Below are 27,369 nucleotides of genomic sequence, written 5' to 3'. Positions count from 1 at the left end.
TATCTATCACATTAAATTAGATAAGAATGAATAACTAGTCAGAGCACCTTTGTATTGGCTGTATCATCATTGTGCAACCTTTCTGCCAGAAATAAAAATAAACAAATAGAGACTAAACTATACAGGGTATAATACGTAAGCCCCAAACTACATATAAACCCATCAAAATATCTCCCATTACACATACCAAAATATGAAAGTAGTCTGATTACTCAATGTATTTGTATGAATGGGTTGGAAACGACTTGTGATTACATCTCATAACTCCATTTATTTATTTAAAATATACATCGTTTTTTCCAGTTTCCTGAAAAATAACTGTTTTGAACATAAGAGGTTTCCACTCGACAGTGACAATATTTATTATATTTTAGTGGATTTTATGGTAGTTTTTATTCTATTCTATTTAGCTTTTATATATCTTATCTCAGATCTGGGTAACTATATTTATGTTTTTTTCACATTTGAGTGAATGACAGTAAAAATGAGTCTGAGTAAAAGATTCAAAGATTTTTTATTGTCAATTCACTGAATGTACAGGACAGAGAATTCAGAAACTGTTTCTCTCTCATCTTGTTAAATGCCATACATTTTTTAAAAGAAAAAACAAAAAAAAGAGGCAGAATAGAATAATATAGTGCAAAATTATCGTGCCAGTCAGATGTTTGTGGATTGTGGTGTTCGATGCTGTACGGCTGCTGAAGGGCATTTTATTTATTCATTCATGTGCAGAGTTACAAAATTATCTAACTCATTTGTACAAGCCCTGGTCTGTCCCAACATTACTTCAGTAAGATTTACATCTAAATTTTTTTTTTACATTTTACAGCCTTTATGTGTTAGTAACATATGGATTTATGCTATTTCTTTTCTTTGTTTTTTTTTTATTGTGCATGTTTTTACCTATCCTATAGACCTCATTTTTGTGTCTTTAATAAAGCTTGAATGAAATAAGAATAGGAATAATAATGAAAGTGTACATGTCAGTCTATCTACAGTAGCAGCAGCAGTGTAATACAGTGACGTTATGAGGTGAAGAGGTGCATGATGGGACCAAACAGCAGCAGATATGACAGTAGTGCACTGTTTAGAGAAAAGAGGGTGGGATGTCTTATTAATGTGACGTGCATCGGCTGATGAATCTCCCCAGGTGATCCCTTTGTCTGTGCGCTAATTAGCAAATCGTTAGCCTCATAGCATAATTACCTAAGTCATACACTAAATAGACAAAAGTATGTGGACGCGTTGAATTCAGGTGTTTCTTTTCTAACAGGGGTCTGGGATACAAAACAATAATGACAAATATCATAATGTAGTTTTAAATTGTGATAAATATCATATTGATTATTAATATCGATGTCTCAGAGAGGTTTTTTACTTTATTTCTGTCAACATTGATTTTATATCATAATATAGTTTTATATTGGGATAAATATTGCATTGGTTAGTTTTATTTAAATTGTTATCTTTGTTGACAAAATGCCTCAGAAATGGTTTTTACTTAATTTCTCTCAACAGTTTTTTTTTTTTTTTTTTATCTGCGACTATGATTTTAAGTGTTCTACCTCTAAATTTCTATAATACTTTTCATGCTCTGACTGTAAATAATCATTTTCTACCACAACTGATCATCTACTTTCTCCACATCTCACTGAAGAAGGAAAATCTCTCATTAAACTTTAAGAAAATATTAATATTTGTATCTTAAATCAGCATGATCAGGACATCTTACAGCTGTAGACATGATGTGTCCCAATATTTTTGTCCATATAGTTTATAAACATCAATATTTCCTTAAAGCTTAATGGGAAATTTTCCTTCCTCAGTGAGATGTGAAGAAAGTAGATGGTTAGTTGTGGCAGAAAATGGTTATCTACAGTCAGAGCACGAAAAATATTTCAGATTTTTAGAGATAGAACATTTAAAATCATAGCCATGGATTAAAAAAAATCAATGTTGAGAGAAATTAAGTAAAAAAAAATCATCTCTCATAGATTTTGGAAGCAAAAATAACAATTTAAACCAAACTAATACAATTATATTTATCCCAGTATAAAACTAAAAAAACATTTTGGAACATTTCAAATCAGTCGTGGATTAAAAAAATGTTGAGATAAATTAAATAAAAACCATCTCTGAGGCATTTTGGAAGCATTTCAACCAAACTAACCAATACAGTATTTATCACAATATGAAAATAAATCCGTTCTCTACATGTATGTTGTAGTTGAGGAACACCCCTCTCTCTCTCTCTCCTCCTCCTCTTGAAGATGCCCCCATTTTCCTCTCCCTCACTCACTCCCTTCCCTGGCTTCACACATTTTCCCTTTTTCTGCCTCTCTGTCTGTCGTTCAGAGCTAAAATAAGCCCAGCAGGTAGTGGTAGAGGAAGCTGCTTTCTCCCCTGGAACAGAGCGAGCTCAAATCCATCCCACACCCACTCACACACAGCCACAGTGAGCCTGACCGGAGGGTATTCTAATGGTCCTGGGCCTTGATGAGACCCTGCAGCGGTCCTCACGCTTCATTAAACCACCAGTGTTACTGAGTGGGTATCATTTCCAGTGAGAAGGCATCTCTAGTGTCGCACTCATTATATTACATTCACTTTTTTGGGCACTTAGCTGAAGCTTTAGTGTGACCCACAACCAGTGAGTGAGTAAAGACCGCAAAGGAGCTGCAGTTCATCAGCAGGTTGAACTGTTGACTTATATGATGCAACAATTTTGACTTGATTTTCTGTGTTTTTTTAGATTAGATTATTATGTTTTTATAACATTATGTTTTTGGTTCAGTTTGTTTCTTTGTTTGTTTGCAGCAAAACTATTGGTTGAATTCAAAACAAATTTGGTTTATAATTGCCAGTGACCCAGAATAGATCTCATTATATTTTGGGAACAGTAGGTCAAAGTTCACATTTTTTATGAATTTTTAAAATCTTTTTTTTCCCCATTTACTTACAATGGGTGAAATTTCAAATGTCTGTAGCAGCAAAACTGTTGGTTGAATTCATACCAAATTTGGTTTATAGGTTGCTAGTGACTCAAAATAGATGTCATTACATTTTTGGAAAAGTAGGTCAAAGTTTAAATTTTTTATAAATTTTTTTAAATCTTATTTTTCCCCATTTACTTATAATGGGCAAAATTTCACATGACTGTAGCAGCAAAACTATTGGTTGAATTCATACCAAGTTTGGTTTACAGATTGCTAGTGACTCGAAACAGATGTCAGTACATTTTGGGAAAAATAGGTCAAAGTTTAAATTTTTTATGAGTTTTTTTAAATCAAATATTTTCCCCATATACTTATAATGGGCAAAATTTCACATGACTGTAGCAGCAAAACTATTGGTTGAATTCATACCAAACTGGGTTTATAGATTGCCAGTGACCAAGAATAGAAGTGATTACATTTTGGGAAAAGTAGGTCAAAGTTTAAATTTTTTATGAATTTTTTGTATCTTTTTTTTTTTCCATTTACTTATAATGGGCAAAATTTCACATGTCTATAAAAACATCAATTTTATTTCAATTTACTTCAAACTTGGCACATATGTAGAGGCAATTGATATGCTGACATCAGATGGATCGATGCTAAAATAAGCTACAATACATGTGAGGGGCGGGGTTTGTTGTACCTGGAACCACTTGTTAAATTATTGATCCCACAGTGAAGGCAGCAACAGAATAAAGTGCAGGAAAAAGTATGTCTGCATAAGGATAACAGAAAAAAAACATTATAAAACAAGTGGTGTCAAGTGGAATTGTGACTTTATGAAATAAAGTAATGAGCAGATGTGATTAATGAGGTGAAGTGGGCGTGTATATTCATGAATGCTGAGGGGAACTCCATATAAGGCCTGTCAGAACAAAAAATGACCAGAGAGGACGTTATAAATGTTTGTCAGAGACTTTTAACACCACTGTCCCCTTCAGCGCCAAATTGTGTATTCCTGGAATACGCTATAATCTTATTATTGACAGTTTTTCTGTTATCACTGTTATGGGGGAACAAAATAATTTATCATAATGCAAGTTAATTGTGTGTGACCAGAAGACTAGTATAAACACTGACAATAAAACTGTCAAAGTGAGAGTTTTTATCTGTACCTGTTAAGTCATAATATTACAGTTTAATACTGAACCTCTGAAGGTATAAATATATGATGTTTATTAGTTGAAATCACAAGTTAATTCAAGATACTGTATGATGGCATATGATAAGAATGGCATAATAATACAGCAAATGATACTTGTGATACAAAAAAGTAAACAAATAATTTGAGCCTAATTAATTATTTACAGCACTTTTTCTTGATTTCATCTCATATCAATCTCAAGTACATTTTGTCTTTTTTCTTGTCTGTCTTTGGTTTGTTTCATCAAGATCAAACCCCAACTTTAGGAATATCACAAGATTAACCTGCTTTTTCATTTATAGCTTTAAACACAACCAATAATTGAACTAATTTCTAACCTGATTTTTTTATTTTATTTTATTTTTTTTAAGGAAAGTGTTGCAGCATCAACTTAAACCACAAGGTTTAATCTGTAACAAATTCTACCGAATCATAACACAAGGAAGAGGAAATGACTCACAAGTATGTTAGCAACTTTCCAGCTGCATAAACTCCCTACCCTCATGGCCAAAAGTTATGGGAATGACACAAGTTTTATTTTTGTAAAATTTGCTCCTAGCATGTTTATTTATTTATTTATTTTGATTTCCCTGTTTCTAGGGTAAATAGAAGAACAATTAGAAACATTATATAGGTTTCAAATAAATGTGATGACAGATAAATTACATTTAAGCAAAGACTCCATTTGTATCATCCCCAAAACTTTGGGCCACGAGTGTAATAAAGTTAACATATATTAACTTAAATAGGCTTAAATAGATAATGAAATATTAGGTTTGTGTAACTGAGGAAAAAAACAGAAAATAAGATTAACTAGTTGAGTCAAATATTCAAGGTTAGCCTCGACCATCTCTGAAACTCACTTGTGTTTTGGTCATAACTCAGTCTTATTCTCAGTTTATTTGGTCTAGACTATAATAATATAAGTCGCAGATGGACGAAAAAATCATATTTCAACATATTTTTGGCCAAATTGTGACACATATTTACATATCTCACTACTTTTTCTGAAATGGGTACTTTCAGATGTTAAACAAAGCTAAGAAAACTGTAACAAAATACTTATTTTACAGTGTCAGAAAAACACATTAAACATATGCAGGTTAAAACTACCATTAATGAATGTAATTAGTATAATTATCACTGTGTATTTTTTATTCCAATGTGTGATGACTTTTAAAAACTCACAATATTGTTGAAATATAACTGAACTGTACTTTATTTACACTTATCTTGAAGGTAATTCAACTTTTTTTTTTAAGTTAAGCACCAATATTTAACCAGTATTTAATCTTTATTGTGAATGTCAAATATGAGTTATTGGTCTCATTGATTATTAACAAAATGCATCAATATTGAAACTGAAAAAACAATATTGATCGATCCCTTATTTGAAAGGAACTCCAGACCTAAAAAGGATGCAGCTGGATTTAGGAGACGCTCGGTTTTTAGTATCAATAAATAGACATTCAGTGCTACAAGTTCTCAGACTATTTCAACACATTCACACACTCATAGGATGGAGGCGTCACACACTCCTGCACACACACAAAACTCAGCGACTAATGATGACGTCGGCGGTGCCCAGGTGTTCGTTCCCCTGGGTCCATTCCATTTGCATGGATGGAATCATTAGCATTGTCCAAGAGCAGTGGTGCCTGACCCCCTCTAAACCATCACAGCCCTGCGGCAATAATGGGAATGCTAAATTGCAACTGTGTGTGCAGTGGATTACCAAGCCAAAGGGCACAATGTCAAAGAGAAACACACAATGAGGGGGCAATTGACCAGCTTAACCAACACCTGCTTTTTATATCAGCCACATGGTTTGGGTTAACGGGGGATAAATGGGGCAGAAGAATGTGTGGACTATGTCGTGTGTTTGCGGTTAGTTATCGTTCACGGCCAAAACTGAACTCCTGAGGAGAATGAAAAGCTTAAGATGACACTAATGTCAGATTGATTTTTCCAATTAGAAGCTGTAGTGGAGGAAATGAGGCCTGCCGACACCGAGCGGACGGCAGAAAGTGTATCAGCAGTTTCCTCTGTGCAATCAATAGGCCTGTGATGCACCCCCACCCCTTTCACCCATGATCAACTGGAGCTTAGAGAGGAAGCGAGAAGAAGACGGGGGAAGGAGAGGAGAGGAGAGGAGAGAGAGGCAGGGAGGAGGGGTGGGAAAGAAAGACGGGCGGAGGAAAGGAATGCGAAGAGACGACCTGCATATTTGATGAGTTCCTTCTGCACCGCCTGATGACTGTGTGGACCAAACTCCGCCTGGTTCCTCTGTGGCGCTGCCTTTATCTGCTGCTTGGACCTGGTGGACTTTTATCTTTACTACAGTGTCCCTACGATGGCATTATCTAGTCTTTTACACATTATCCTGCCTTTTAACCTTTTAATAACCTTTACATTCATCTACTGTTTTCACAGAGCTTTGCTAACCCTAACTCTTTAATGGGTCGCTGGTGGTCATTAACACATGTGAAGTTATTTCACAGAACTTATCTTTTATATTCAGTCATTTTATACAAAAGTGCATTGAGCCTTTGCTCAGGGTTGGGTTTATGACAGAAGTCTGTGGCCAAAATGAATGGAGTGGACTTCATTTGAAATGCAACATTTTATAGTTTTTGCATCACATGTGGGTAAAACCCAACTTAAACCATATCATTTCACATTTACAGCCTTAAATGAGTCATCCATGATCTTCTGGATGTTAAAGGATTTTAGTCAACCTGGTGGTGGAGCACTGCCAACTGACCAATCAGACGAAAACCAAACCATCACTAGTGAAAACAGTTGACTTTTCCCATCGTCTTACCTGTGGGTTTCATGTAATAAGCCTCTATGTCAGCCATGTCCGTGTGCAGAGCACAGTCCAGATAATTTTGGATAACTTTCCTGCTGTAGTAGTAGCGTGCACCCATGAGAATGAGGGGTGCACAGCAGGTCAGCGTGACGGATTTGGTCACGACAAAGCACATTACTATGGAGAAATGGAAGAAAAATAAACGAAACCTGTCAGAAAAGAGAATCACATGTTTGATTTTGGTGGAATTTGACCCCGTACAGACACAGAAGAAGAAAACAACAGACAATATGGCATCAGTTCATGCAAACACACAGTTCCAACACATTAATTAAGAGAACGTGTCATTAATTTCACATAAAGTAATCCAATACAAACTGTGATGTAAGGCACATCAGTACAGCTGCAGGAGCACAACATATCACAGGAACACAGGGGAGTTTTAAGTAGAAAGGCTTGAATTCATCAAACCAGGACAGAACATATTGAGGTAATTAGTCAGATGTGACACTGGGGGGCGCAGGGGGAAACACTGCTGCATAGCATGTTGCTGCGTGGCATGCAATAACCTAGTAGTTAGTTTACTCCACTGCATCCCAGCGTGGCGTGAAACCGGCGCGGAAATGTAGAGTGATGACTTTCCAGAGAGAAAAGACAGCACTGCAATGGTAGAAGGGTTTCAAAGAGAACAGCAGCACGGTTCTAATGAAAGCCGAACTACCGCAGCCAATCCAAGCCAAACCGAACCGATCCAAACCACAGGGCATGTGATGCGTGATTTATCTGACGTGCGTAACGGCCGTGGGCACGATGCACGAGGCTTGAATCCGCACCGGCAACATCAACAAAAGCCAAAGGTCCGTTAAGTGGCGCATTGGCTGCTGCTGCTTCTACTGGGAGCGCCCGCACGGTGCGTGTGTGCGCGCGCGCGGCGGGGGAATGGGGGTTGGGGGTGGACCGGCAGGGATGGGGAGGGAAGGTAGGAGGGGGGGGTGCGGTGTTGCTGTTTTGGGTACGTGCGCGCACCCTGTGGACCAATCCTCAAATTCATTCAGTCATTCATTCACGGCACCGGCATGTCACCACATCACCAACAGGCACATGCTCCACGCGCCCCGCCATGCCTTTTGTTGCATGATGTGCAACATGCCGGTATGTGCCGGTACCGGGGTGCGCGCGCTTCTCTGTGGAGCTGCAACAGATCTGAACTTAACTGAGCGTCGCCTACAAGAGTCCAGAGAATATTTAGATTTATGTGGGATTTAGAAGGAGTCATGGAATCTAGCACAGTTTATATTAAAAAATAAATAAACAGAAGGTGCGCAAAGCTGTTTGGAAACACAGTTAGGAAACAATAGGATCTAGACAAACTGAAGAATAATGACACACATTAGGAATCACCTTTAAGTTCATTCATGCAGTTGGCTGATACCTACAGGGTTCATCCCAGACCTGCTTTGTTTGGTTCCGGGTGTGAGCTGTAGTAGTGGGTCCGGTCCACTTACCTGTCAGCAGAGCATATAAAAACTGGGTCTTGGGCTGCTGTCGGAGCCCCCTGAACGCAGTGTTGGGTATCCTCTCCATGATCCCCTCGTAAAAGATGCGGCGCACCTCCTCCTGATCCTCGTGCTCGAACTCGCGGATAAAAACCGCATCTTTCCGCACCACCTTAGCCTCAGCCGGGTTCAGAGCCGCACTGGACGAAGGAGAGCTCCACATAATCGACTCTTTTTTGGTCCCAGGTATAGCATCGTGTTCGTCCGCAACAATTTTAGTCTCGCAAACCATTTTGGGAGACGAAAAATGCATGCAAGTGGCCTCAAAAAATACAAGTACAGTTCGGAAAAAAAAGGGGGGGAGTGAAAGTGGAAAATGGATGAGATTTTCTTTAAAAACAGAGAAACGATGAAAGGGGGGATTAGACGGAGGGGGATGTTCTGCTGCAACCCTGAGCCTTTTCTGACGACCAAGACTTGCCGGTGTGACTCAAGCTCTATTTATAAGCGGGCAGGGCGGGTAGATTCAGGTTCAGGGGTTGGGGTGGTCCTCCCGGCGCGCAGATTGGTGGAAGCGGTGCGGTGGTAGATGCTGATGGACGGGGGCGGACGGACAGACAGACAGGCAGACAGACCCATCCGAACAGCCTTATGTGTGTGTTTGGAGGATGTGGGTCTGAGGAGGGGTGTGAGTGTGCTTTAATGTGAGCACAGCCGCTTTCTGGCTTTAGAATAATGTCCTGAAATGCGGAGGATCCCCCGGTCTGAGGCGAACGGATTCAATGCGCAGCGCAAAAAAAGGTAAAGCGGGGGCGATGCGTCAAACAGGAGGAAACCCTACCGACCGACCGGACGACTGCAGATAGCACAGAAACATCCAGTAGTTGAACTATTCTAAGCTTCCCCATCTGAACCCGGGTGGTGTTCCTCACAGATCTGTACATGACACTCTGGGCTTACAGTCCGGGCTGCTGCAGGAGCGGCATTCTGCTGTTGCGCACTTTCATTCCAGCTCTGATCTGCTTTTTTTAGGGTTGGAATTAACTCTCTTAGATGAGGCTCCAAATGAAAAGGACACTTTAAAGCGTGGCAATGGTCGTGTCCGTGTGCGCAGTGGCAGCTCCACAGTGGGCTGTGCAGCCGCCTCTGCCTGTGACTGACAGCTTTGCTGCAGTGCAGTGATTATTCCACGGCTTCCCTCCGCTTTGTCACCCTGCTCCTGTCACACACCAGCGCCAACATGGACATTATATATAGCTTTACTGCGCATTTGAAACCGCTTATCAGCCCCGTTTTGGTTTATCGGTTTGCGCCTACGTCCCGACTGACTGCTTTACGCACGGCGGCGGCGGCGGTGAGGATGATGATGATGATGAGGATGATGATGATGCACACTCCGGTTCTTTGTTGTCCCTCGACACTCCCTGAACCTTAAGCTTATCGGACTCACATGGACTCAGTCTTTTACAGACATCACTTTTATTTGGACACATATTCAATAAGATAAAGCAGGGCTCAGTGAGTCTGCGCAGTCAGGCTCATCATCAGATGAACAAAAAGAGACTCATGATAAAAGAGTGAAACAGTGACACACAGTTAAAGCACCACAGCGCCTGGTCTTCCACATGAGCCAATGACGATCTGCACAGCATCACGGACACACACCATCCCCAAAGGAATAGTCCTGGTGGAGACTGGTGCGCGTGTGCGCAGGCGCGTGTGTGTAGGTAGTTAGATAGATAGATAGATAGATAGATAGATAGATAGATAGATAGATAGATAGATAGATAGATAGATAGATAGATAGATAGATAGATAGATAGATAGATAGATAGATAGATATGGTTGACCTGATGTAGATAATAATAATAATAATAATAATAATAATAATAATAATAATAATGTGTGTTTGACTGTTCCATTCCTCTTTGTCAAAGTGTTCAGTCTCTCTGAGCCTCAGTCTTATATGTAAAGCAGAACTAGTTTGAACTGGATCATCAGAGGCAAACTGCTATTGATAAGGCTGCATCCACCCCCACTGCCACCTCCTCCTCCTCCTCCTCCTCCTCCTTCTCCTCAAGGTAATCCCCTCCCCCTACCCTGAGAGAAGAGGAGAGTCCACAGGATCCTCATCAGCTTTGGTGTGTGTGTGTGTGTGTAAGAGAGAGATGTGGTTTTGTTATTCCTACATCTGTAATAATCACATCTACTGTATTCACTAAATCACATCTACTGTATTCACTAAAGACTGAAAAAGACCATTTGACTCAGTTCCTAGATTCGGCTATATATAGATATTAGACGTATAAGGCAGAACCTTTTTTGTTATCCAGCACTACTTCTAATTTTTATCAGTATTTCATTGAAAAAAAAATGTATTTTTGTTCGATAGTATCAATGTAATTTAACCCATTGACTCCAATTCTATATCAAACTGCTGTAGTACACTGCAAAAAAAAGACAGCTGTTTTTATTGAATTTTATTGCGTCTTTGATTTTATATTAGTATTTTTGTGTAAATTTTTTTTTTCCTTGAGATTTCACATTATGTGACAATGATACATAGGCTTTTTCATTGTATGTCAGTACAAGATACTTTTTTTAAAAGTCTTAGAGGATATAATCATGCGATGTAAGATTTTTTTATCTATTTTTTTTTTTCCTTTCAGTGTCATTTCATTTTAGTATTTTAGCACCTACTGTTAGCATTTCCTAACCCTAACCAAGTTGCTTTTGTATTGAAACTGACACTAATATTTGTGACAACAGCTGACATGGATATCTAACTATGGTTTTTGGACTTATCTATATTATAAAAGCAAAGTGGCCTCTGTGTGTGTGTGTCTGAGGATTCACACAAAATCCATACAGAGCTGACTGCTGCAGTTTGTCGTACTTATGTATTTTTGGTCATAGAACAGACCAGCGACAATGGCAAGTTGATAGGACCAATATTTTGGGAGATATTAGTACTTTTGGAATACAACAGCCTTACATGGACGTTGCTATACCGAGAACACTTTGGCGGTGACTGCTGGACAAATGCGGTACAGCATGCACAAATACACAACAACATAAAAACGACATCTAGAACCCATGGATTGCCGTGGCCAACAAGGGCCAAACACATTACAACAGCCCAATGCGTCTCAGTTAGAGAGAACAGCTGCAAGTACAGAAACGATGTCAATTCACAAACTCAAACACAAGTCTAAAGGAGGTACAAAAAGAGGAACACAGTGTAAATTAAAAAATGCGCTGCAAGAACCAAAAACACTTGCATAATCATCAAATGCTCTGCAAATAACGAAATGATGCAAATCAAGAAAACATCTGCAAATGAAAAACGCTGCAGAACCAGTTAGTGCTCCAAACCTGTAGGGGGCAGTGTTTATAGACTACAGACTAGAGTCAAATAGAATCGCGTAAAAGTCACATGACCGCGCTACACCATAACTTCAATTTGTTCCCACTGTAGTTTGAAACCCTGTCACTCAGCTGTTCTCCGTCTCTCTCTCCATCCTCTGTCTGTGCATTGAGCTGTTCTGCTGACAGCGCCCCCTACAGGTTTGGAGCACTTCTGTTGTAGTAAGTGGATATGCAGCGTTTTTCATTTGCAGATGTTTTCTTGGTTTGCATTGTTTCTTTATTTGCAGAGCATTTGATGATCATACATGTGTTTTTGTTTCTTGCAGCGTACTTTTTCATTTGTACCACGTTCCTCTTTTTTGTACCTCCTTTAGACTTATGTTTGAGTTTGTGAATTTACATCGTTTCTGTACTTGCAGCAGTTCTCTCTAACTGAGACGCATTGGGCCATTGTAATGTGTTTGACCCTTGCTGGCCACTGTAGTATACTATTCTATACTAATCTGTTTTGTTCTATTCTAGTCTAGTCTATTCTATTCTATTCTATTCTAGTCTAGTCTAGTCTATTCTGTTCTATACTTTACTATTCTATACTATTCTATTCTTTTCTTTTCTGTTCTATTGTATTTTATTTTATTCTATACTATACTCCTATATTGTATTCCCTTCTATTCTATACTATTTTATACTATACGCCGCTATTCTGTTCTATTTTATACTATACTCTTCTATTCTGTTCTATTCTATACTATACTATTCTATTCTGTTCTAGTCTATTCTACTCCGTTCTATTCTGTTCTATACTATTCTATTCTTTTCTATACTCTTCTATTCTGTTCTATTTTATTCTATTCTGTTCTATTCTATTCTATTCTGTTCTGTTTTGTTCTGTTCTATTCTTTTGGGCCTCATTGGGCTGTTGCAGTGTGTTTGGCCCTTGTTGGACACTGTAGTATACTATTCTATTCTATTCTATTCTATTCTAGTCTGGTCTAGTCTAGTCTAGTCTGTTCTATACTTTACTATTCTATACTATTCTATTCTTTTCTTTTCTGTTCTATTCTATTCTATTTTATTTTATTCTATACTATACTCCTCTATTGTATTCCCTTCTATTCTATGCTATTTTATACTATACTCCGCTATTCTGTTCTATTCTATACTATACTATTCTATTCCGTTCTAGTCTATTCTACTCCGTTCTATTCTGTTCTATACTATTCTATTCTTTTCTATACTCTTCTATTCTGTTCTATTTTATTCTATTCTTTTCTGTTCTATTCTATTCTGTTCTATTCTAGTCTATTCTGTTCTATTCTATTCTATTCTATTCTGTACTATTCTAGTCTGTTCTGTTCTATTCTATTCTATTCTGTTCTATTCTTTTCTTTTGGGCCTCATTGGGCTGTTGCAGTGGGTTTGGCCCTTGTCGGCCACCGTAGTGGATCCCATCGGTCGATGTGCACTGTGCACTCAGTGTCACCAAAACATAGCCAGAACCCCAGATAACTGACCCTTTGTCCCATCAGGACACTGTCAGAACTATCTACAGTGCTGTAAATAGGTCTAAGTCACAGATTATTTTAGCATGTCATGACCCGGCTCTAGGCATGACAAGCAAGAGGTGCAAGAGGTCCTGGGTTCAAATCCCGGATGAGTCCCCAATTTGTCGTGACCCAGCTCTGGGCATGACAAAAGGATGCCGACAACAACGTATGCATCAAAGAATAAGGTGATTTAATTTACAATAAAATAAAAAGAAATGTACAAAACAGTATTACCAGTATTGGATGTGTCATCTGGTCATCAGTAATGGGGTGAGTGAATGTGATGAGTGTGGGTGTTGTATGGTGTAAAACAAAAGACAAATTTTAATGAAAAGATACGGGTGGTCTGGCGCTGGTGTCGGTCTGAGCAGCGAAGGAGAGAGAGAGAGTCCGGCACTTTGTTAGCGGTATAAATAGGCGTGGCGCGTCGGGCCCAGACTCATGTACGCTGGTCCGCCCCCAACTCCACAACTGCACACAAACGTTAGGGACCCACAAGCAGCCCACATGACCAGAAGGGAGGGGTCATGACAAGCACTGAACAGCAAATAAATGCTACCAAGGATAGAAGACTTGAATAATAAACAAACAAATAAATAAATAAATGCAGGTGTACTAGCCCAGGTCCATGCAGCGCTCTAGTGCTACATCTGTGACTGATGGCTGTGGTTTCAGATGGACTGACTGACGCTGGGACAGACCCAGTAGTGGTGTGTGTAGTGAGGACTTCTTCACCGTCCCTTACACTACTAGTCAAAAGTGTGGATTCACCTGGTTTTTGTCTTACCGGGCAACAGGCTGTAAGCGGTTGTCGTCATGCGGCGTCCTTTGGCGTCATCTGTCGTCCATTTAAAAAATTTCAATTGTCTTCTTCTCCGAAACTACAATTCCGATTGACTTCAAACTTGGTACACATCTTCTTTATGATAATGTCAACAGAAGTTAGTGAAATTATTTGGATCTGGCTCTGATTCTGGATTTGGTGCCACTTTGAAAAATGTCCCCATTATAAGAGATAGGAAGTGGATCAGTGCAATAACTCAGTAAATATAAATGATATCCAGTGTAAATTGTCCAGCCCTGATGGGGAGATGACCAAAACATAATGTCCACATGCTGATCAGGATCTTCTTCTGGATCTGGGAACTTACGGATAAATTTCACATGGGCTCTTATGGGGAAAAAATTTCAATCCTCTTCTTCTCCGAAACTCCAGTTCTGATTGACTTCAGACTTGGTATACAGCTTCTGTATGATGATGTCAACACAAGGTATTGAAATTATTTGGATCTGGATCTAATTCTGGATTTGGTGCGACTTTGAAAAATTTTCCCATTATAAGAGATAGGAAGTGGGTTGATCCAATAAATCAGTATCAATGATATCAAGTTGGAATTTGAATTTTTTTACAGATCTGATTGAAATATGACCAAAACATGGGCTATTTCTGTTATATAATAAATACACAGAACTGGGTGATAATAAATGGCATCTGGTTACATTTCCCAAAGCTTTTAATTTGGCCAGTAAGCTACAGGGCCATTGGTCCTATTTTTATTTATTTTCATGACTATTTCCATTGTAGACTCTCACTGAAGGCCTCAAAAGTATGAATGAACACATATGGAATTATGTAGTTTAAAAAATGTGATAGAACTCAAAGCATGTTTTATATTTTAGATTCTTCAAAATAGCCACATTTTGCTTTTATTACTGCTTTGCACATTCTTGGCATTCTTTCAATGAGCTTCATGAGGTAGTCACCTGAAATGTTTTCCAACAGTCTTAAAGGAGTTCCCAGTGATGCTGAGCACTTGTTGGGCATCTGCCGTCCATCTCATGCCATTTAAATGAGAAGGTGAGTCCAAACTTTTGACTGGTAGTGTACCTATGGACGAGGCTGACTGTCTCCTGTTCTCTCCCACTGATCTTTACTACAGCTCCTAAAATCAACCAACTCCATGGTTTTGCTCAAGGGAGGGATGAAGGAGAGGATGAGTATGAGGTGAGGGTTGGTATTCATCTGACCAAGTTTACAGTCACAGAAAAATGATTAGACCACCCTTGTTTTCTTCAGTCTTTTGTTCATTTTAATGCCTGGTACAACTAAAGGTACATTTGTTTGGACAAATATAATGATAACAACAAAAGTTGCTCATAGTAGTTTAATTTCAGGGCAGATATCTATCCATTTTCCATGGTTTTCTAGATAATAACCATCTTAGAAATAACTTTTCATACCAACAAATCATTACTAATAGGTCCCATCTGTAGACCTCCCTCTGCCCCATCAGACTCAATCATAACCTTTCTGAATACTATAAGTTCACTAGATGAGTACAAAGAACTTGTTATTCTTGGGAAATAATGAGGGGTTTATTTTTTCAGGGAAAGTCTTATACCCTAAGGGCCTCTGGGGGAAACGCTTTAAGGTTTTTCAAAATGCCGCGTAAAGTTATTGTTTTTATTTGGTAGTGGTTTATTGTTCTTATTTATCTATTTTATTTATTTATTTATTTATTTTGTTGTTTTTAATTGTGTGGCTCTTTAGTCTATTCTTGTATTTTATTCTTTTATTTGGGTTTTATTTATTCTTCTGTATAGCACTTTTTTCTTTTTTGTACAGTTTCTATGTCTTTAAATCTTTTCTGTATTTTATTCTTCTATTTTGGTTTTAATTATTCTTCTGTACAGCATTTTGGTCCACTGTAGTTGTTTTAAAGTGCTTTACAAATAAAGTTGGATTGGATTGGATGTTAAAGTTCCTGCAGTGGAAAAGGGGCTTTAGGTGTCCACAGACACTGGGTTCACCCTGGCCATAAACATCCTGGAAGGTTCCACACATTGACTGTAAAGACTTCAGATTAGCCATTGTCATTATTTATTGTCATAAAGCAATGGAAATCAGTGTTGTACTATTAGATATCATCTGCATAAGCTCGATGATTCTATGGTGAATGTATGCTGCAATCAAAGCTCAAAGCAGCTGAACAAAATATTACAGTATGGGACGTTTAGTCGGCCAAGCTGAGTATGAAAACATACAGTTGCAGAAAAAAAACAATTAGACCACCCCTTATTTTCTTCAGTTTCTTGTTCATTTTAATGCCTGGTACAACTAAAAGTACATTTGTTTGGACAAATATAATGAAAACAACAAAAATAACTCATAGTAGTTTAATTTCAGAGCTGATATCTATCCATTTTCCATGTTTTTTTTTGATAATAACCAAAATCACCTCAGTTCTTACATCAATATCTGTGGCATTGTACTGACAAAAACAGTGCTTTTAGACATTCCATGTTTTCTTTTCTGTCTGTTTTAGTCACATAATACACACAGGAGTTAGTACTTGATTGCATAACCATTGTTTTTGATGACTTTTGATGGTCTAATAATTTTTTTTCACGACTGTATCCTACTATATAATGCACGTTTTGGCCCTGCCCCATGTCCCATCGATGTGTGATCATTGTGTGATCGATGTTGCAGCACAGGAGGGTGTACGGGTACAATGCCACTGTTGCACCATGGGAGGGCACCATCATGCGATGGCACCAGGGGTACAATGCCACTAGTAATAAAAATGAAAGAATGAACCCCTGAAGGTCTCTTATAAACCAGCTGATGCACATCTGTACTGTCTTCCACCTGTACCTGCCCGCTTTACCTCATTTCAAAGCAAGGTTATAATTGTTTTGGATTTTTCAGTATAGTTTAGTTTTATCTAGTTCTGACTTTTTTTTCTCTAATTCAATTAGTTTTAATTTGTTTTTAGAGCAGGTTTACTAGTTTTTATAAGTTTTAATTTTTTTCTATATGCTTAGTTTTAGTTTAGTTTTAGTGTTTTTATATCTTTTATCTTCTTCGCGGTCGTGTTCAAATAAATCCCAGACAGGACTCTGCTGCTTTCTCCCAACTTTAGTCTCGGTGTTTCCAGGTAGAGTTCGGATGAGAAGACAACTCTAAACGAGAAGTGACGGACCATGAAGTGTCGCAGGGTGCCGCTAGCTAAAATTGCTAGAGCAAAATAAATCGCTTTCGTATCAATCCGACATTGACAAAGATGAAAACAAAGGGAATTTTATCCATAATTTTTATATGTTTTAGTTTTGTAAGCACACAATACAGTTTCAGTTAGTTATCATTTTTTTCTTTTAATTATAGTTTTTATTGATTTCAGTTAATGAAAATGTTTTTTCAATTCTAGTTTTCGTCATTTCGTTAGTTTTTGTTAACGATAATAACCTTGTTTCAAAGACATGAAACACATGGTTTTTCTTCAGATGTCCTTGTATTTTACTGGACCTGTGTGTTTGGTACATTCTTCTGTGGTGCTGGTCAGCAAAAGCTGTCATGAAATGAGTAATTTATGGAGGCTGTGTGAAAATATACATATGTATATTTAATGCATTATCATGTTCATGACTTATTCATGCTGTCCTGCTCACGTTGGCAAATTGTCAAGGCTCCTGCTGCGTCTTGTGGCCTCTCGCAAACCAGGGCACCAGCGTGGAGCTGCAGTGTGAACGCTCCCCAAACCCACCACTGTTAGATGAGCACACTTCACACATGGAGATAATGAGCGTCTAATGCAGGGTGTCAAACTCATTTTAGTTCAGGGGCCACATTCAGCCCAATATGATGTGAAGTGGGGCGGACCAGAAAAAGAATAACAGTGGAAAAAAGTACAATTACATTAAAATAATGTTTATGTCTACAAAGTTTCATTAAAAATATGAATAAAATGAACAACCTGAAATGTCTTAAGAAAAATAAGTGCAACTTTAACAACAATAATGCCTCTTTATTTTTACACGTGTGTATTACAACTTACAGATCACAGTGGGTCTACAAATACACAAAATATTTAACAGAATATTGGTACAATTACACTGACTTCTATTAAGACATTTGTAGTTGTTCATATTTGCTCAGATTATTAACATTTTTGGGAAAGGATAGTTTGTAAATGTAAACATTTTCATGTAATTTTTTTTATACTAAAACAAAGAGGAAATTTGGAATTGTCATTTCTAGGTTATTATGATAGTATTTTACTGGTCTGATCCAGTTTAGATCAAACTGGTCTGTATGTGGAACCTGAACTAAAAGGATTTTGACATCTTTAACTGTTAATATTCATTCATTTGTTCATCCTCTGAACCCCTTCTATCCTCACTAGGGTCGCTGGGGGTGTTGGAGTCCATCCCAGCCACATATGGGTGAAGGTGGGGTTCACCCTGGATGAGTCGCCAGTTCGTCACAGGGGCGACGTATAGAGACAAACCTATAGTTAATATCTTCAGTGTAATTTTTGCATTTCACACATTCATCCCATGGGTCAGATCAGACCCTTTGATGGTCCAGTTTTGACCCACGGGTCATATGTTTGACACCTGTGGTCTAATGGGACCATAAACCTCAGGTCTGAGATCATAAAGACTGTGAGAAAGTGGAAAATAGAAAGAGTAAAGAACACTGGAGCTGCAGAGGAAGCCTTTTCCATGTGAGTATAATTTACAATATGTTCTCAATAAAATATGGTGCTGCAGAGGAACAGAAAACATATTTAATGTGACCCCAGACTTGTTTGTTTTATACGACGGTGGAACAAAACACAACGAAGCTTTTGTCGTCATCATTCTTATCGGGAGAAGACGGACACCAGCTGTTTTTTCTTCCACAGTTTCAGTTTTCACCAGCTGTAACTTGTTGCTTTACACTTTGATTCATACAAAATCATACCCAGATGACTCATTAGTAGAAGATCCTTTATTTCAGTAGAAGTACTAATATCACACTGAAAGTACAAGTAGTGCGTTCACACCCTAAAAGTATGATGTAGAATAGTAAAGACCTATCAAAGTGGTCACTGAGCAGAAACATGGTCCCTTAGTTTAAGAAAAGGGAGAATTTCAAGTGAATCCATGAAGGACCACTTCATCTATCAGTTTGTCTTATTTTTGACAGAACAGGAAGGCAAGGCAGATTTATTTGTATCGCACAATTCATACACAGGGCAATTCACAGTGCTTTACAAAAATGGAAAAGAGACAGATTAAAAACACAATTATAATTAAAACAGGAAGGAGATGAAACATTGTAAAAGCAACTGAAACTGCCGGACAAGTAGAGGAGAGAAACAAGTACAGTATTCATCTGTGAGATGTAGTCAGGTAGATGTAAAAGCACTTCAAGGTTTTAGTTATTCCAGTATAAAACACTTCACTAAGAGAGACAACACACTACACAGCCATGAGAATACAGACATGTCTAAATAAAAAGTCATCAAAGGTTAACAGTACACCTTTTTGAGCTTTTATTTATCACTAGTTAACAAGATATATCTCATTCCATATGTGGGTTTTAGCTGAAATATGTCATGTTGACAAGTTTAGAATAACACTGTAAACTATATGTAACATCCAGTATGGAATAGGTGAATAAAAGTAACAGAATAGAATAGAATAGCCTTTATTGTCATGTTGTGTTTAGTGCTACTCCAGTCGGACAAACAACATGAATAAAATACCAATACTTCATAAAATAAGAATAGAGCAAATATAAAATTACAAAAACTAAAAGTAAAATAAGAAAATGGAATAAACAATTTTACAAAAAATAAAATAAGAACAGACCTAAAGTAAAATAAAATTTAAAAAAGACAGAAAATATGACTAGGTTTGAATATTTGCCCATTTAAATCTCACTAGTTCTCTAGTTATATGTCATTTCTTATCTTGTGTCTTATCTAAAATGTCAAATCATCTCAAATCAAATGTCAATTTTTCTAAAAACAAAACTATCACATTAAACTAGTGCGCTAACATGGATAAATGTGTGTTTGACATCAACCAAAATGAATGTGTGGTGAAAACACCAATGGCAGTGGAGCCATCAAGTGGCCACATGTATTTGTGAGATTAATGGACTGAAAGAAACACAAGGGCACTAAGTGTCATCTGCCTTTGAAACATGCATCAGTTTCGTTTCAGCTTCATGATAAAGGCATATGTGTTGGACTTCACTAGAATGGAAACATCTAACATTTAACCTGTAAAAACCCAAACATCCACTGTCTACTGATATAAAATATGGCTGCTGATCCACTAATTCTATCAATACATGGAAATAATTGGTGTAAAATACCGTTTGTCATTTTTTCATGGTCATCAGATATGACCCATATGAACGTTCAGAGGCTCTGTAGTTACCGTGGAAACACCGTCATCTTCTACAACATTGATTCACCAGTAAAACCCATGGAGTTGGATCAATGACAGTGGATGGAAACACTGGGTTTATGTTCAGTTAATGAAAGATTTTACTGAAAAAGTCACTTTTCTTCAGTTTTCCCTGTTTTTGATCAAATAAACTTTGAATTTACCGAGTTTTCATGAACATCTAAATCAGGGCTCTCAAACTCATTTTCTTTCAGGGGCCACATTCAGCCTGATTTGGTCTCCAGTGGGCCAGACCAGTAAAATAATAGCATAATAACCTATAAATAATCACAACTCCAAATTTTTGTCTTTGTTTTAGTGCAAAAAACCCAATTAAATTATAAAAATACTTTTATAAACTATCCAAACAAAAAAGATGTGAATAACCTGAAAAAACTGAAATTTATTAAGAAAAATAAGTGTAATTTTAAAAATATTTTGCCTCAATTTATCATTTATACATGTGCATTACGGATCGAATCTACAAAGACAGAACTTTTCTTTAGACATTTCAGGTTGTTCCTATTTGTTCAGGTTATTCACATTTTATTGTTACAGGATAGTTTGTAAATGTAAATATTTTCATAATTTGATCTTATTTTTTTGCACTAAAACAAAGACAAAAATTTGAAGTTGTCATTATTTATAGACATAATGTAATATTTTTTTCACATCAAACTGAGAAGAAAATCTGGAGTCATTATTTTTTGTAGGTTATTCTGCTGTTATTTGACTGTAGATCATATTGGTCTGCATGTGGAACCTGAACTAAAATGAGTTCCACAGCCTTGACTGTGGAATTTTTGCACTTTGCAGATTCATCCCAGGGCCGGATTGGAACCTTTGGCGGGCCGCATTTGGCCCCCGGGCCTGCATGTTTGAGACCCCTGATCTAAATTAAATATAGAAAAATACATTATTTACAGTAAAAAAAATAAAAAAAAATAAAAAGTAAAATACAGAGGATAGTATGATAATAAATGGTGATAAATTACTTAAGAAAAGTTAAATATAGGGAAATATTCCTTTGGGAACAGCCACAAAAGTAGTACTGGGTCTTTTTTTTTTTTTTTTTTTTTTTTTTTCCTCTTTCTTTTGGATTTTTTGCATTTTCTTTTGGAGTTGGATCAATGACAGTGGATGGACACACTGGGTTTATGATCAGTTAATGATAGATTTTACTGAAAAAGTCAATCTTTCTTCATTTTTCTCTGTTTTTGATATAATAATAACCTTTGAATTTACTCTGAGCTTTTATGAGAATCTAAATCAAACATAGGAACATACATGATTTACAGTGAAAAATGCAAATACTCAGGATAATAGTATAATAAACGGTGATAAATCATGAAAAGTTAAATATAGAGAAAAATTAATGTGGGAGCTGTCATAAAAGTAGCACTGGGTCTTTTTTTCCCCTTTCTTTTCTTTCTCCTTTTTTTTCCTCTTTCTTTTGGATTTTTTGCATTTCCTTTGGAAGTTGGATCATTGACAGTGGATGAACACACTGGGTTTGTGTTCAGTTAATGATAGTGACTTTTTCAGTAAAAATCTATTTCTTCAGTTTTCTCTATCTTTGAATTTACTCTGAGCTTTTATGAAAATCTACATGACCAGTGAATTAAATCTCAGAAAATGTTGATAAATCACTTATGATAGATTAAATATAGAGGCACATTAATTTGGGAACTGCCACAAAAGTAACTCTCGGTCTTCAGTCAGTGTCTGTCAGTGATCAGGAAAAGTCACTTTTCACTTTGATCCTGAACCTTTGTGCTGGATTCAACATTTCCGTGACCTCTGGGCAGACGCTGCGTTCCCAGTCGAAGCTCAAGGCTGATCTGTGAGACGCTGAATAACCCTGAGGTCAGCAAACTTCAGCAGCCAGGGCCAATCAATGCCAAAGTCCGACACGCAGATCAAGTAGAGAAGAAAAATATCGAAGACTTCTCTTGTTTGGTCCCTGCTAGAGAATTTCAAACGGCCATTAATGATTTGAGAGGATTTCTTGGAAACACATGAGAGAGAAGTTAAAAGGCCTCTTTAGATGGAACAGAAACAGCCGAACAGAGGAGGCAGGAGTCCACGCTGCCTTTATTCCACCAGAAAAATCAGATACATGACTAAAAAAAGCTGTGATAAAAGCATTGAGTCAACTTCTGTACTGCAGTAAAAGAGGAAAAATACTGAAACGCATGAAAAAGAAAGTCAGACTGAACTCATTTTATTCTGATGTAATCTAAAGTGGACAAAAGAATAAAATGTCTTTATTAGGTCTCATTCTGCGTTACATATATATATATATTTATCTTGTTTTTATTTTGTTACATCTATAAAGTTCTTTTTTGTCTCATATCTTTTCATTTTATTTTTTTTGTTTTGTTGCATCTGTGTTTTTAGTTTATTAGCTTACTGCCGACAGGCCATAAGCTGTTGTCGTCATGCAGCAGCAGCATCTGTCTGTTGTCCATTACAAAAATTTCAATCGTCTTCTTCTCCCAAACTACAATTCCGATTGACTTCGAACTTGCTATACAGCTTCTTTATGATGATGACAACAAAAGTTAGTAAAATTATTTGGATCTGGATCTGATTCTGGATTTGGTGCAACTTTGACAAATTTTCCCATTATAACAGATAGGAAGTGGATTGATCCAATAAATCAGTATCAATGATATCAAGTTGGAATGTGAATTTTTTGCAGATCTGATTGGAATATGACCAAAACATGGACTATTTCTGTAATATAATAAATACACAGAACTGGGTGATAATAAATGGCATCTGGATACATTTCCCAAAGCTTTTAATTTGGCCGGTAAGCTACAGGGCCATTGGTCCTGTTTTATTCTTGTTACAAATTTTACATCGTTCATCATGTTAATCTTGTTAAATAATTTCATAATAGTAGATTTTTCCTCTGAGTTGGAGGATTGATATGTGTAATTTTTCATTTACTTTTTGTCATTTTATTTAATATTATTTATTTTATATTTATTTATTTAATTAATTTGTCTTATTTATTTACTTTTTTCCAGTTGAATTGTTCTTTTTATTTATTTATTTATTTCTTATTTGGGTTTTGAGTGCCTAGTGGTGGGTGTGAAGGGAGCTGACATTCAGATGTGACAATCGATGTTTATTCTGTATTTTTATACCTTATACCAGTGTTTTTCAACCTTGGGGTTGGGACCCCACATTGGGTCACCTGGAATTCAAATGGGGTCACCTGAAATTTCTAGTAATTGATAAAAATTTAAAAAACAAAAACTGAAACTAGCAACAAAAAAAAAAATTACTAATAACAAATATATGTTGAGTTGACAGAGACAATGCCAATCCATAAATGACATGACAAACTGTGAAGCTGAAACTGCAGCACTGTGGTTCTGTTTATCTGTCAGATGTTCATTGTGGTCAGTTTCAGATGCTGCAGCTCTTTCATAATTCATAGTTTGAGTTCTTGTTTGTTCAGTATTAATTGTCAGTCTTGTAAATCCAAGCTGGACTGACTGTACATATCCTGACCAAGGAAAATCAAATTCTCTCTTTGTGCAGTAATCTACACCTGGATTTTCTGCCTCCGTCCATAATAATATACATTATATAGACTAAATGTCATCTAAAATTAACGTTTATTTGCAACATAGTATAGCAAACTATTACATGATCAAAAACAAATTAATTTTAGCAAAAAAAAAAGTCTCTGTTTTGAATGTCTGGGGTTTATCTGTCAAATGTTCATTGTGGTCGGTTTCAGATGCTGCAGCTCTTTCATAATTCATAGTTTGAGTTCACAGTTTGTCTTTTATGTATTGGGATTGTCCCTTTCAACTCACCATATATTTTTTATTAGTAAGTTTTTTTCAAATTTTTATCAATTATTAGAAATTTCAGGCGACCCCCTCTGAATTCCAGGTGACCTCATGTATGGTCCCGACCCCTAGGTTGAAAAACACTGTTCTAATAGTTAAACCTTCCTGAAAACACCCTGGTTGGAGTTTCCTGGCTGCACATCTGAGGTGGCCTGTGTACGTTTTGCTGCAGTATGAGGATCTGTGGCCAAGCAGTGGTGGTGGGTCGCAGTGGAGACTCCTGCCAGGTCACTGCAGGCACGGCGGCGGCCAAATGGAGCTCCTCACTCCACTCTTTTAGGATCTATTTCCAGTATTGCGCCCTATCTGCATTTCCAGCCATGAGGACAGTGAGAGTATGCAGGGGAACAGAGCTCAGAGTGCTGCATTGCTGCGACACAGCTGGCTGCCTGCCTTTACTCGGGGCTCCTCCTGCTGGTGCAGATAAGGCTGATGCTTTGGGTTTTTTATTTTTTATGCTGTAGTCCCTCTTGTAAATAAATAAAGAGTAAAGTGTGTGGGAAGGGATGAGATCAGCGAAATCAGCAAGACCCTCGAACATCACTTTGGTGACTAGAGCCCACGCATGACACTGGAGAGGTCCGCAGACCAGATCCACTGAGGGGAAGAGCTGTGATAAGTCCAAGTGCCGCCCTTTGATAATCAGCACTTGTTCAAATGGAAACGTTTAATACTCAGACAAGTGTTAGCGACACAAGAGCTCTACTACCAGAACATAAGCTGCTATTACTTTAAAAAAAAAAAACAACAACTCTATTTTCATACAGGGACTAATACTAAGCAATGACTGGAACCGTAAGTGAGCGTTTCCTGATGCTGATTAAGGTCAAATAAAGGTTAAATGGAGCCTTCGATTCAATCACAACCAGAAAATAAAACACAGAAACACTGGGTTCTGATCCAAAACTCAACGGAACCCATTTACTGAAGTCACATTAATGTTAAATGAGAATCTGTTTCACAAGAATAAAGTGACATGACTCAGGAAACATAATATGAATTCACGTTAGAATAGAATAAAAAAGAATAAAATAGAACAGAACAGAGTACACTAGAATAGAGTACACTAGAATAGAATAGAATAGAATAGAATAGATGTTTATTGTCATTAGTTTTGTTTCTTCAGCAGCAGAAACACTTAAAGTGCAAAGAGACTATAAAAATATCACAAAATCAAAGTATTGACTATACAAAAAAGAAAACTACAAAAAATACTAAAATAAACAAAAGTCAACTCTGCTACAGATAAGAGAAACATATACAACATACAAAAATATAAACAGGTAGTATAGGATATTTACAGGTAAATAATAAAACCAAGGTGCATGGTTTGTGATTATAATCTATTTAAAGTTACTTCTTAGTGAAATGCTGTGAGTGATTAAGTCCAGTTACACTGTGTGTATTTAAGGCTCTTATTTTGAAAGGTAACAATAGAAATGAGACAGTAAGTGGAAGTTTGGAATGAGAGGTACCTAATGACAGTAAATGCAACGACTGTTATATATCCTTAAATAATTACAATGAATCAAAACGAGTTTTGTTCCGTTTCTGTTCATTTTGGTTCAGTTTTGGATTATTTTGTGAATCTTTCATCATTTTGTTCATTATTTAGTTAATTTTTAATTCATTTTGTTCATTATTTAGTTAGTTTTTTATTAATTTTGTTCATTAGTTATTTTTAATTCATTTAGTTCATTATTTAGTTATTTTTTATTTCATTTTGCTCATTTAGTTGCTTTTTTAATTCACTTTGTTCATTATTTTGTTACTTTATTCATTATTTTGTACATTTTTTATTAATTTTATTCATTATTTTGTAAATGTTTTATTAATTTTTTTTTCATTATTTTGTACATTTTTAATTCATTATTTTGTACATTTTTCATTCATTGTTTTGTACATTTTTCGTTCATTTTGTTTATTATTTTGAGCACATTTCAGTGGCAACAATGTTGATCCTAGTTATTCTCAAGTTGTAAAAATGACCACTGTATATGTCCAGGACTGAACCCTATTCTTTTTTTCTTTTTCTCTTGGTTTTGTTTTATTTGGAGTTCCACTTCAGATGTGACACACCAACATAGTTGCATATTTTGTTGTGTTTTGGGTGTATAAAATACCAAAACACTGAAACATAAAACTGATAATCTTGTGTAGACTGTGTTGTGTGTGTGTGTGTGTGTGTTTTTAAAGCAGATCTCTGTTATCGGTAATGCTATGAAACGAAAGGAAACTAGTTTAAAGCTGATAGAACCCAGTAAAAGCATAAATATACATTTTTTTCTCCACATTTAGGACCTCTTTCATAAAGTTAAATGTCTTATCAGGTGCATGTCACCTAAAAGTGACATTTTCTGTAAAATCTATCAATAACTGACCATAAACCCAGTGTGTCCATCCACTGTCATTGACCCAACTCCATGGGTTTTACTGGTGAATCAATGTTGAAGATGACGGTGTTTCCACGGTAACTACGGAGCCTCTGAACGTCCAAATGGGTCACATCTGATGACCATGAAAAGATGACACACTGCATTTTACGCCAACTATTTACATGTATTGATAGAATTAGTGGATCAGCAGGTATTAAACAGTTTAGATCAGTAGATGGTTTTAGTCGGTGGCTATTTGGGTCATTATGGGTTAAAGAAAGGAAGTAAATGCATCCACCAAGTTAGTGGAAATCCAGTTTAGGGTTAGATTTGGGTTAAACCATTAAGACCCAGAGCTACTTTTGTGGCTGTTTCCAAATGAATTTTTCTCTATATTTAACTTTTCTTAAATGATTTATCACCATTTATTATAATATTATCTTCTTTAGTTTGAGGTTTTTTTTAATGTAAATCATGAATTTTCTAATATTTAATTTAGATGTTCATGAAAACTCAGTAAATTCAAAG

At 36.8% G+C, this 27,369-nt stretch overlaps 1 protein-coding gene across 1 annotated transcript in view; it reads right to left on the bottom strand.

Moving 5' to 3' along the window:
- Positions 1 to 9,077, bottom strand: part of nat8l (N-acetyltransferase 8-like) — a 33,722-nt gene extending 24,645 nt beyond the window's left edge. The window contains exons 1-2 of the mRNA XM_030162299.1: positions 8,458 to 9,077; positions 6,965 to 7,129 (exon numbers count right to left, since the gene is read on the bottom strand). Of these exons, the coding sequence (XP_030018159.1) occupies positions 6,965 to 7,129; positions 8,458 to 8,761 (469 nt within the window). The 5' untranslated portion in view covers positions 8,762 to 9,077. The remainder of the gene's footprint in view (positions 1 to 6,964; positions 7,130 to 8,457) is intronic.
- Between the last annotated feature and the right edge of the window lie 18,292 nt (positions 9,078 to 27,369).

The sequence above is a fragment of the Sphaeramia orbicularis genome, chromosome 18 (assembly GCF_902148855.1).
Source record: "Sphaeramia orbicularis chromosome 18, fSphaOr1.1, whole genome shotgun sequence".
NCBI lineage: Eukaryota > Metazoa > Chordata > Actinopteri > Kurtiformes > Apogonidae > Sphaeramia > Sphaeramia orbicularis.
This window is presented reverse-complemented; position numbering and strand designations above follow the sequence as displayed.